Genomic DNA, 13,311 nt, shown 5'->3' with positions numbered 1-13,311 from the left:
GCCTCAAACCGGCTGTTCCAAACAGTGAGTTCTATTGCTCTCAAACAAACAAACAAAAAACAGCAAGTTAGATTTGAGGGTACTAAAATAAATATGGCAAAAGTATTGGGGTAGACTAGCAAAATAAAAAGCACAAAAGTCGCTCTGATAGCAAAAGCCCGAGTCTTTGCAGATATATTTGATAGCTACTGTTTCAAGCTCCGGTTATTGACTATGGCGTTCCTGCTCCGCAATTCCGTCGCTTCCCATTTCCAGTCCCACTCACAGGTACTCTCTCTATCGCGTATGTTTGATCTGTAACGCCGTCGTTTTGATTTGGTTCAGTATTCCTCTCTCCCTAAATCTAACTATTTCGGTTCAACAATCAGAGGGGGCAGAACGATTTGCTTTCCCAATCGCGCCGCCAGTTCCACGTCGAGCCAGGGCCCCGCGAGAAAGCTGTGAGTCTATCTCTTTCTCTCTCTAAATTTATTCAGCTATACAGGATTGTTCGGATTTTGATTCGTTTGGGGCAGCTTTTTATTTCATATTGTATCTGAGATTCGGCCATGAAACTTCGAGTTTAGCATTTTTGATAGTTGGGTAGCAAACCCATTTGAGCATACAGCTTAAAGATTTTAGCTTTAGATTTATTTGTGCAAATTTTGTTTATTTATTTGATTTTGATGTTTGTTAGCAGCAGGGTGAATGTGTTTATTTGATTTCACCGGTTCAATTGTGCATTTGGGCTGGACTGAGTTGTTTAAATTTGCAGCTCTTGGCACCGGACCCGTCTTTAAAACGGTTCAAGTCGCATAAGAAGGGCGTGGCTCTAGTTAAAAGACTTGGAGATGTTCTTACCATTGTTATCGTTGCCGGTACGCAATTATTTTGCTTGAGATTTAATCAGATGGTGTATTAGTTGCTATGCACAAGCTTAATTTACCTTGATACTTTTGATAAGACGTAGCCATTACGCACTCCTCTGGCTTTCCTAAATTAGGTTCTAGTTACCGTACATTTGAGATTTCTTAGATAATTTTTTATGGTTTCGGGGATGTGGTAGGCAGGAAGCCGCGGTTTCATCAGGAAGAAACCGTTTGATTATAAGGTTGAGTGTCTGATTATTTACCTTTTCCATGTTTATACTATATGATCAGTTGATTTGATTGCATTTATTGTTTGATTAGTAAAGTCTTCAGTAAGGCTATGACAATTGACAAAAGAAGGGGTAGGGGTTACAGTTGTTTTAACCTCTTATAGCTTAAGCTTGGAATATGCCCCTTAAGGATGAGTCGCAAGCTAGAGGGGTTCATTTTCCTGCTTCCCTCTCCGCCTTTTTTAGGGTTGCAAAGTGTGTTTGTATTCACAGATGCACATTCACAGACTTATAACGATATCCACCTTCAAAGTGGGTAGAATCTGCTGTTTCTTATATTCGTTGAGAAAAATATGATCCATCTGTGAAAGTAGCATAATAAACAAGGGAAAATAGCAATCAGGATCATTAAGACTTGATTAGAGAACAATATTAGGTGTTCTGAATTGTTGAAATCTGTTTTGTATTTTAACAAATTAACTTGTGTTCTATAATCCAACCATTCCATATGTGTTTAGGATAGTGCTATTCACACCCCATTTTTACTTCCCACACATTCCTTGTTAATATTTGTCCTTTGATTTTCTTCAATTCATTCTGTTTGACGGCCGGAAATTGAGAAGGGTGTATGGGAGGTAAAAAGGGGTGTGTTGATAGCACCACCCTGTGTTTATAAGATAGGTTGAAAACGCTTGATTGAGTGCATTTCTTGATAAAAGGCAATAATGGACTTCCTTTTAATTGTGACTTTTAATATTGTGCCTTGTATTGGTCAATGTGATTCTGTATGTGTATTTATGTGGTTATACAAATTGGATATATCAAGGAATTAGAGTCCTGTTTTACTTGTTACAGTGTTCCAAGTACTCATGTGTTTATGATGTTTATCAGGCGCCTGCTATGAAATATATGTAAGAGCAGTAATGCGAGAAGAGGCTAGGCAACAGGCTAAGGAACAGGCAGGGGCTTCGGGTGCAAGCGCATAATCAAGTGTGTGCGGGGGCGGGGTTTGATTTCTCCTGGCAACCATGTGGAATGCGTCTATATGCTGAATAAGTAGAAAACAGATTATCCTTAGCTGCTTTCGAAGTATCTGTTTGTTTATCTCTATTAGGTTTTGTTTCTTAATAAGATTGTCAATTCTATAAAAATCGTAGAACAAGTTGAATGCAGTTGAACACTCCTTGTGATTTTGTAATGAATGTTTTGCTTAATTTTAAACCATAATATCCTTCCTAAGCTGGAAATGCAGAAGAAAACGTTGCAAAACCTTCACCGTTTTCATGTTTGCAACGGGCCGTTCATTTTTTATCCAACAGCTATAATTATTATAATTTTTAGAGGGGTCCCCTGTTTGTAGCCGTTGGATAAAAAATGAACGGCCCGATGGGCCTGGTCAGGAGGATCCTCTCCATCTGCTCAAGAGAGGATCCTCTCCATCTGCTCAAGAGAGGATCCTCTCCATCTGCTCAAGAGAGGATCCTGGTCCCTATTTGAACAGTTACGATTAACTCACGTTAATATTTTATATTAATTTTTTTTATAGAGATTAGATGCAAACTTTTGTCTTGTGTTGACTTCTTTTGAATTAATTTCACATTAAGTTGTAAAACATTTTTGTAAACATTTCAACAAAAAGAAATCAAATTTTGATACCAAATTTTTTCTTCACAAAAAACGTAACTATAACGGCTACATTATTGAATTATGTCATGTCTATGTTATGGCTTTATTATTATATTATGTCATGCCTATGTTATGGCTTTATTATTATATTATGTCATGCCTATGTCATGATGAGTTATTTCTAATCAAGATAAGATTTCAACTCTTTACGATTATTGGATTAGATTTTCTTATTGCAACCTCATCCGTCGGATTGTTATCTATATTTTTACCCTCTCACTGTAAAAATAGATGTCTATTTCTCATCTCTTATTCCACATCCATCCTATTTTCTCATCTCTTATTTCTCTCTCTTTAGCCTGCATCAGTTCCGACTTCTGCTGCCCCTCTCAATGACAATTACAACAACGAATCAATGAATGGATTTTGTTCTTCTGAGGTAATTATGGGGGGGGGGGGAGGATTTTGGTAAAATTAACTAAAAGTTGATTTCTTTTTGAGGTAGATTAACTAAAAGATTTAGTTTCCCTAATTTTGAAGATCATTAGGGTTATGTAATTTTGTTTTTGTGTGTGTTCAACTTAACCTCTTTTTCGGACTAATTTGCAGATTATCAGTTTAATTTCTCATTTTTGTTCTCATTTATGCTGTTATTGGGTTACAGGTTGAAGAATGGGCGATGAGAGGTATGATTTTGTCTCCATATTTTGGTTTGATTTAAATAATAGAAGTTTAGGTTGAAAGCTAAATGCTTGTTTCGTTGGTTTGCAAGAATGTCTCTTACAAGTGCTTTAGTAATTTCTCATCCTTGTAAGTGATTATTTGCTGTTTTTCTTGATGAAGTTGAGGCTTGTTAGTCTTTGATAGGGTCCAGGCAACTCACTCTTTCACCGACTTGAGATTAGGGCCTATTAATTTAAAAGTATCGTAATCTTGCCATATATAATACTTGTGCTTAATTTGATTCTTATATTAATTTGTGTCTTTGCTTTCAACGGTATAGTCAGAATGAGTAAGAGATTCTCAATACTCTATCTTGAGATTATAACGTTCAAACAATACCTTCGATATCAGTGGGAAGCATTGTGGAGATGCAAGATTATAAAGTTTACCGAATCCAGGCATAACTTATGAAACTGCTTAGATGCTAAAGGAGGCTTGAATTTTTCAATGACCTAGTCTCTATGTCGTATCCCCTGTATGAGCTGTACTCGTTATTGGCAGGGTTACCACAAAGTAGTCCTTCATTTAACACTAGTTGGAGGGTATGATGTTGGCGAAAGGGATGGTAGAGTTGTTTAATATTTCATAGGATTGACATAACGTATCTAGCAGCTCTCAGTGTGATTAAATCTTAGTGGAATTTCTGGAACGATAGGACTTGTGGTCATTTAGCTCCAGAAGATGAAGAACCTTAAAAGAGAGTTTGGGATGACTCAAGCAGAAATGTATCTACGTGATAAGAGTATAAGAATCCCCTGTTTTGATAGATAAGCAGCTATATGTTTTTCTTAAGAAAACCGGACGCTGTGAGGTAATTAAACTCAATATTAGGAGAAATTTCTGTCTGATTCAACCTAAGACTTCTCATTCACAAATGAAGAAGAATACTACCAGACTATAGTACCGAGTCGCTCATGTATTCTTAATTTTACATGGATTTTGTTTTGAAGCTGTGGTGGGGACGGAAGGGCTTTAAGCTAACTGACGAGCTCGACGGCTAAGCGGGGCACCCACCGCACCAGGCCTTCAGCAAAGATTTAGCTCGATTAAGAGGCTCTAATTTAACTTTGGGTAGATTTATAGGCCTTCACTTTTTGCTATTAGCAAAATTTGAGGCCCAGTAATTGAGAATTGAGAACCTTTGGGGCCTATAACTAAATTCTCAGTTAGATCCAATGTATATTTGATGAGAAACAAATGTTAATTTCCAAGTAAAATGCTTATCGACCAAAGAAAAAGATGAGTAAAAAACTTGGGGCTTGTTTGGTGTCCTTCTCAGATCCAATTTTTAGTTTTGCCAATTTAGACTAGTTCTCAGAGTTAACAAAGTTAAATATTTCAAAAACTCGTTAATTATTTATATCAGTCTCTAGGGAGATCGACCTTGCTATAGAGTCATTCTATACTACTGAAACTTGTTCTCTTGCAAGAATTTTCTATGTTTTAACCCTGGATGTTTTTCTAAGTCTGTCTTATTTGTCTTATTTCCCTTCTTTTGTTCTTTGGTTGCTGTCAAATCAATGTGTTACCTATTATACGGTTATACTTGCACAAAATGCAACAGGAATCTATATATCTATTTATACCATTCAGAGCTGGGGACGGTTTGGATTGGTTTTGTTCTGGTCCAAACCACGACCCAAACTGCAAACTTTAGTTTGTTTAGTTTTAAAACATAAAAGAACCATAATGGTTTAAAACAATATGTAATAGGTTTACTAATGTTGCAATGCAATTTGGTTCGGTTTGCAGCTTAACATGCATATAGTACCAAATGAAAATTGTTGAGTTATGTTGAAATAGTGTAAGAATTTTCTTTAAACCCATCAATTTATAAAAATTCATCATCAAATTACAATTTGATAACTTTAAAATACTTAATTTCACAACTCAAATCCTCAAACTTTCAATCTCATAACTCCAAAATAATAAATTACAACAAAACATAAGCTTACTACAAAAACAAAAGTGGTCCTTACAATGAATATCTACAAAAATGGTCCTGAGTTTGTCCACCGTAAATTATTGTGGTCATTCCGCGATACATCTCCAATTGAAATATTAAATAAAAGTTTCCTAGTTAAACTAAAATTTGGACTGCAGAGAAAAATGCCCTTTTGAAGACAAAACCGTCAAGGCTTCCTATGACTAAGTGGTTCATCTCTGGGATCCAAGATCCAATCAATCTCTTTTATGGGTGCATCATGCATGTAAACGGTCATTGGTTGGTCACCAGGAGTGGCCTTTGGCTGGTAATACAATGATAGAGAGCACATGTATTAAATATTGTGTTAGTTTTGTGTGTCTAAATTAACATTAATATAACTTTATTCATATGTTTCAATAAGCTGTACGTGTATGATATGATTGGTTATTTTTGTTTTGGCAGGACATTGGTGCAAGTGTGATTGGGTATGTTCTTAATTATAGGACAAGTAAAGCTACAATCACCTTTGATGACCAGAAAGCAACAAACTTTTTCGAATACGAACTAGAATCCGATGAAGCTGAGAACGCCAGAGATTACAACTACTACACTTCCAAAGCATGTCATAGCAGCATCCTAAGACCCTGCTTGTTCACATGCCATGTGGAAGAAAAACATGTTTCTTTATTCTATGAAGAATTCAGCTACAAATTCGAGGATTGGAATATAGAGGAGCACATGGTATCAGAAGAAAAACAAATGTCCTGGTGGAAAAAATCCATCAAGTAAGTCTTTTTTTTTCTTCTTCTATCTCATAATTTAATTTTATCATAACTATAACTATGTGTGTGTGTATATATATATATGATTTGTATAGGAGAATCTTAAAAACGATCCTCTATATCCACAAGGAGCTTGTTCACAATGGCTTGGCATACCGATCCAGTTATGTAATTCAAGACGGTGAACTAAAACTCGTTAACATCCGAGGTAGTCTGGAGAAGTTGGAACCTCTAGAGTCTCAAAAGATGAAAATAAGTGACCTCACAAACTTTATGACCTTCCTAAGAGACAATGTGCCAGCCAATTGGACGGATATAAACTTGTTCTGAGATTATATTGTCAACGACACTAGGTAAGGATACCTAATTTATAAACGAGTTTGTGTGTTTACGTAGCATTATTAATTTTTATTCTTAATTACATAATTTGAATTTGTTTATTCTCTTTTCCTTAAGCTGGTCCAACTGTGTTGCCAAAAAACTCATTAGACATCCATTTTTGATGGATACCCCTCATGAAAGACTTAGGTACTTTAATGATGTATTCCAGGCCACAGAAAGCAACACTTGCGTCAATCATATAGCCTTCAAAAAGACATTGAACCAAGATCCTCGTTTTAAACCGTACAAGAACTGGACTACAACATACAGGGGCATACTCTCTACACTAATTTTTCTCGTGAGCTTAAGAAGGGGAAACCTGATTCAAGTCAAAACCTGTTTAGCCTCGTTGCATTTTTAAGGCATGTCTACATACATTGTGTCACAAAAAGTGCAGATTTTGGGACATCGATGAAGAGATCACTCAACTGTGTCCTGGGCTTTCAAGCCGTGTGCACGAAATCTTCTATGATGAAGGACCCAAAAAAAAAAAAAAAATCCTTAATTAAGAGATGTAGAATTCGTCCTTCATCACGTAGATCTCGTGCACACGGCTTGAAAGCCCAGGACACAGTTGAGCGATCTCTTCATCGATATCCCCAAAATCTGCACTCTTTGTGACACAATGTATGTAGACATGCCTTAAAAATGCAATGAGGCTAAACATGTTTTGAATCTGGTTTCCCTCCTTAAGCTCATGAGAAAAATTAGTATACAGAATATGCCCCTTTTATGTTGTAGTCCAGTTCTTGTACTGTTTAAAACTAGGATCTTGATCCAATGTCTTTTTGAAGGTTGTAGGATTGACGCAAGTGTTGCTTTCTGTGGCCTGGAATACGTCGTTAAAGTACCGAAGTCTTTCATGAGGGGTATTCATCAGAAATGAATGTCTAATGAGTTTTTTGGCAACACGGTCGGACCAGCTGAAGGAAAAGAGAATAAAAATAGTTCAAATTATGTAATTAAAATTTAATAATGCTACGTAGACACACAAACTCGTTCATAAATTGGGTATCCTTACCTAGTGTCGTTGGCAATATAATCCAAGAACAAGTTTCTGTCTGTCCAATTGGCTGGCACATTTTCTCTGAGGAATGTCATAGAGTCTGTGACGTCACTCCTTTTCATCTTTTGAGACTGTAGAGGTTCCAGCTTATCCAGACTACCTCGGACGTTAACGAGTTTTTGTTTACCGTCTTGAATTACATAACTGGATTGGTATGCCAAGCCCCTTGTTGTGGATATAGAGGATCATCTTTAAGATTCTCCTATACAAATCATATATATTCACATAGTTATGGTTATGATAAAATTGAATTATGAGATAGAAGAAGAAAAAAAAAGAGACTTGATGGATTTTTCCACCAGGATATTCCTTCTTCTTCTGATGCCATGTGCTCCTCTATATTCCAGTCCTTGAATTTGTAGCTGAATTCTTATAGAATAAAAAAACATGTTGTTCTTCCACATGGTGTGTGAACAAGCGGGGTCTTAGGATGCTGCTATGACATGCTTTGGAAGTGTAGTAGCTGTAATCTTTGGCGTTCTCAGCTTCATCGGATTCTAGTTCGTATTGGAAGAAGCTTGGCTTTGTTGCTTTCTGGTCATCAAAAGTGATTGTAGCTTTACCTGTCCTATAATTAAGAATACCCGATCACACTTGCACCAATGTCCTGCCATAAAAAGATAACTAGTTATATCATACACTTACAACTTATTGAAACATATGAATAAAGTAATATTAATGTTAATTTAGACATCCAAAACTAACACAATATTTAATAATACATGTGCTCTCTATCATTGTATTACCACAATATTTGATACATAAAAAAACGCTTGGGTACTTTTGTCAAAAAAAAATTATAATTTGTTTTATGATAAAAGAATAGCATATCAAAATAGGAGACGTGATGTTAAAACTGCTATGAACATGGCGTCAGTCTGTTTGTATAATTGCATTCATATTCAAGGTTTGGATTGACCCTTTTGAATCTGTTGTCATTTTTCTTTGTTAGGACTTTTTGCCATTTTGTGCTGTTATGAATTTCGGGACCTTTTTGATTCATGAGGTGATATTGTTGGAAATGTGCAGGTTGTGGGGATGAGATGGTCGTCAGTGTTTTATGCTGAAAAAATAGCAACAGTGCAGTGGCTCTCCCTGAGCAGCTTGCTTCTTTACAAGTTACGGCCGAAGATCTACACCGACGATTCTGAAGCACACATATGATTCAAACGTATAACAAATATCAAATCCAACAATGATACAACAACAAACGAAGATATTATTTCGGTTATCCGCGCTGACTGGGTTGCCATCTTGACAGCCTCGCCCAGCTTGATTCGCAGACCCGCCGAGGCAAGTCATTGAGAGACTGAAAACACATTAAACTTCTCTAACGCAATTTTACCACACCATACCCTCTCTGTCTCGACCACATCACAGACAAACTACACACACCTGCTGCTATCTCTCTCTCATTCTCTCGATCGAGCAACTCTCGAGCCCAAAATCGAGGTATTTGTTCTGAATTATTGTCGAAATATAGGGTTTTGTTTTGTATTATTTTTCGATTTAAAATTGAATTTGGATTTTTGTGATTGGATTTCTTTATTTGATTCGTTTTGAATTTCTAAGTAGGTTAGATTTCTATAATTGGATGTTGAGTTTCTGAGCATGATTTTTCCGTTTCAAATATTGGATTTCTGAGCATGCATGTTGAAGTAGTACCGAAAATTTTTAGGAATCCCGAATTTCGGTAGAATTTCGGATTACCGAAATTTCAGTTCGGTTTTGGCGATCGGAATCCGATCCCCGAAAGTGATAGGTTCGGGATTCTGTTTATGCTTTTCAGTTCGGTATCCCGATTCAAACCACCCCTACCCTAAGCCCTAATCTTGACCTCAGGTTGTCAGCTCACATGTGAAAAGCTTAACCTATACTATCGAGACCTACCAAAATACAGTCGAAGTTTGAACTTACTGAAAATCTGAATCAGGATATTTAGAGTTTCCTGAGTATCCTGATTCAGATTTAAACACACCAAGAGCTGCCAGATAGATTATATCAATCCTATTATATAACAGAATATCGACCATTAAAATTTAAATAACGAGGAATGGAACGTTCAGGAAGAAACTTACGGTGTGAAGCTGAAATTAATATCAAATAGCACATAACCCTTTAGGCCTCGTTTGGCATATCGTATAGTACATCAGATAGTACTAATAATACGGAGTTCAGTGATTGGTGTCCATTTATATTAAAATAAGGGATATGATATCTACACATCTTATTTTACTTCTCATTCGTCTTTTTAATTTTCGACCGTTGGATCGGATGAATTGAAGAAGATCAATGGACATATATTATCAAGGTGTTTGAAAAGTAAAATAGGGTGGGTAGATAGCCCACCATAAATAATCTGGGCCACCTATTTTATACTGTGAATACCGCTCTCTCCTTCCTCTCTAGACGCAAAGCTGGTTTGGTATTGCTGTGCTTTGAAAAAAAAAAAAAGTTGTTTCTATTGTACTGTGAGAATAAACAGCTGTGAAATAAAGCAGCTGAGTGTTTGGTAAACTTTTTTGTAAAAGTGCTTTTGAAAAAAAAAAACAGTATTATAGAATTTGGTAAATTTTTATGTAAAACAGATGTGAAAAAAATCGAATTTTCAAAGTTCGGTTTTGCAGCTTTGTGTTTTTGACTTTTTTTCATCCAAAACTGTGAAAAAAGCTGAAGCTGAATATTTACTAAACAAAAAAAAAAAGCGTTTTTTTTTATAACCACTTTTATCATAATCAACTCACCAAACTAGGCCGCACACTCGTTCTCTCCATACGCTCTCTCTACCTCTCGCGCTTGCTCTCTCATGGTTCGTCTTTTCAAATGCCTTCTTCTCAAATGCATTTTTTTAGGGATGAAGATGCTTTGGTCTATTACTGTTCATTGAGATATATTACTATCTACTTAAGTGAATAAATGTGCTGATTGTTGGCCTAAAGTCTTTAGGGTGGAATTGCTCTAAAGGACAGGCCAATCCACAATACCCAGTAGACCATAATGACCCAGTTGTATTGAAAGCCTTCAATTCCTCAGCCGTAAGACCCAACTACTCACACCGCATGAGCAGAGGGAAAAGATATGGAGAAATCAATGATGATGGTCGAAGAGGACAGAGTCAATTAATGAACAAGGGAGGAAAGGTGTAAGATACGCAGGCTCTTAATAAACCCAACTACCCAGACTTGGGTTAGTTGAAATCGAATTCACGGACAATTGAAAATCTGGGGAAAGGTAGGAAATGGTTGAAAACTGGAAGGGGATGCGCAATATTAGATCTGGTATGGTTCAGATGAGGGCGGTGTTATCTAGTTGCAGGCTCTCACAGAGGAGGGAAGACTCTCACAACGAAGAGAAAAAAAAAAAAACTTGGTTGCATCTTTAACCCTTCCTCGTTTGGCATCGGATGATACTAATCATACGAAATATAGTATTTGATGTCCGTTTATATTAAATAGTCACCGGACTAAATAATCCTGCTCCACTTATTTTGTACTGCTGAATAACCGCTTCCTTATATACTCTCTAAAATCAACGGACAATTTAGGCCCCGTTTGGGATTGAGGTGATTTTAAAAAAAGCCACTGTGAAAAAAAGCTGAGGGTCATTTTTGTGTTTGGTAAACTGAAAAAAAAGGGCTTATTTTGGAAGCTGCTGTGAGAATAAGCTGAAAATCAAAGGAAAAGCTGAAGCTGCTATTTGCTGCTTTGAAAAAAAGCCAGTTTTTTCAAAGCACACGGAGCTACAGTGCTCCTTTAATGAAAAGACACACTATCATCCTGCTTTTTTTTCCAAAAGCACTTTCACAAAAAAGTTTACCAAACACTCTACTGGCTTTATTTCACAGCCGCTTATTCTCACAGCACAGCCGCTTATTCTCACAGCAGCTTTTTTTCAAAGCACAGCAATACCAAACTAAGTCGCTCTCTCCTTCCTCTCCAGACGCACACTCGTCTTCTCCAGACGCTCTCTCTGCCTCTCGCGCGCTTGCACTCTCATGGTTCGTCTTCTCAAATGCCTTCTTCCTCTTCGTTTTCCATCCTATTCAGTTCATCTTCTCATTTTTCTTCTTCTTCCCAGGTTCCGCCCCTCCCTCTGTTCTTCCCCTCCTTCTATTTTTCTTGCAATTTTCTTTGAATTGATTGAATCTAGTTATTGTTTTCTCTCTAATTATGCAATTGATTATTTAATTTTGGGTTTTAATTAGAATTTTCGAATTTTAGGGTTTGCTGTTGGGTCGAATTTTAGATTTGTTGTTGGGTTTTTCAGGTTGTGTTTTGTGTGATTGTGTGTGTTTGTAGGTGTTGTCATGGCATCTAAACGCATCTTGAAGGAGCTCAAGGATTTGCAGAAGGACCCCCCCTACCTCATGCAGTGCTGGTATTTGCTCCTTTTCCTTGAACAAATCCCTTGTCTTTTTATTAAATTTGGATCCCATATTTATAATTGTCTTAGAATTGTAGATGGTAGTTCTAATTGCAGCTAATTAGCGGGGTTTTTTTGATGATTTCAACTGTTTCCAGCTCAGATTTTTAGCCAAAAATTGGCCCCTTTTCATCAATTGAACAGAAAAGAAAAGAAAAAAAGAACTGAAATTTTAACCCTTTGCTTTATCGATTAGGAAATAAAGATGTAGCAAATTTGTGGATGGTCCATTTGGGAGCGAAACAATCCTCCTTTAATGGTTTAACTGATGTAAAAAAAGTGATGGTTGGATATTCTCACATTGTAGCTGGTCTTGTCTAGGTCTTGTATGCTGGCTCATGCATCTTATGTTTCTCGGGTGTACGCATATTTTGATCACTTTACTGAACTTGGCATACATTCTTCTTGTGGGTTTCTCTTTCATGCATTATAGGTCCTGTGGCCGAGGACATGTTCCGTTGGCAGGCGACAATTATGGGACCTGGTGATAGCCCATACACAGGTGATGTTTTTCTAGTTTCAATTCATTTCCCTCCAGATTATCCATTAACCGGATCCTCATGTTTCTGTATGTTGTTGTGGTCATGTTCCTCCATACAGTATCATTATTGAAACATGAGCTTTTGTGAGTCATATAATGGGTGAAATGGATTCCTGCACTTAGTCTTTAGTTACCTATTCATACATGCTGGTGATAAATATTTTGGGTACTTGGAAAACAACAACGATATATTTTGTTAAAAGCAGCATGCATATCTTTTGTTAAAAGCTGCAGCATGTATATATTTTGGGTACTTGGACAAATTGCTTTGTACTGAAAGCAAAGCAGCAGCATGCATATATTTTGGCCATATGGACAAACTGTTTCGTACTGAAACCAACTTGCATTTGTATATTTTGTGAACTTGGATATGTGGTTGGATTAATCTATATAACGTAACGACTGTAGTTGTCTTTTGTAAACCTTCTTTTATGTTATTGGAAAATATTTTGAATTTGATGTATGGAATTTACTATTTTTCTTTGTTATTTGAAAATTTGTGTGGTTTTGAATAGGTATAGATATGAGAAAAGTTCAACAAATAAAGAAAGATTTGTCAATTTTTTTTTTCTTCCCTTTCCTTATCCGGTTCAGTACCAAACACAGTATAAATAATACGGTCATTAGTCTGATATTGCACTAAATGCCCGACTAATTTAGTCAGTACATTCCGGTAGATATTTATCCTATTCGACATAAATAATCAGTACAGTCCGAGCTACCAAACGAGATCTTAAAATCCTCCTTAACCCTATTATTAAATGC

General features: G+C 36.5%; 1 protein-coding gene across 1 annotated transcript; it reads left to right on the top strand.

Annotated features, from left to right (window-relative positions):
- Window positions 1-99: 99 nt before the first annotated feature.
- LOC126626252 (succinate dehydrogenase subunit 7A, mitochondrial-like) lies at window positions 100-2,317 on the top strand. Its single transcript, XM_050295509.1, has 4 exons — window positions 100-267; window positions 369-440; window positions 755-857; window positions 1,970-2,317. Exons 1-4 carry the CDS (start codon window positions 214-216, stop codon window positions 2,062-2,064), a joined length of 324 nt encoding a protein of 107 aa, XP_050151466.1. The 5' UTR covers window positions 100-213; the 3' UTR covers window positions 2,065-2,317.
- Window positions 2,318-13,311: the final 10,994 nt, after the last annotated feature.

This window comes from Malus sylvestris, chromosome 6, assembly GCF_916048215.2.
Source record: "Malus sylvestris chromosome 6, drMalSylv7.2, whole genome shotgun sequence".
Lineage (NCBI taxonomy): Eukaryota > Viridiplantae > Streptophyta > Magnoliopsida > Rosales > Rosaceae > Malus > Malus sylvestris.
Note: the sequence above shows the minus strand (reverse complement) of the source record. Positions and strands in the feature narration are given on the sequence as shown.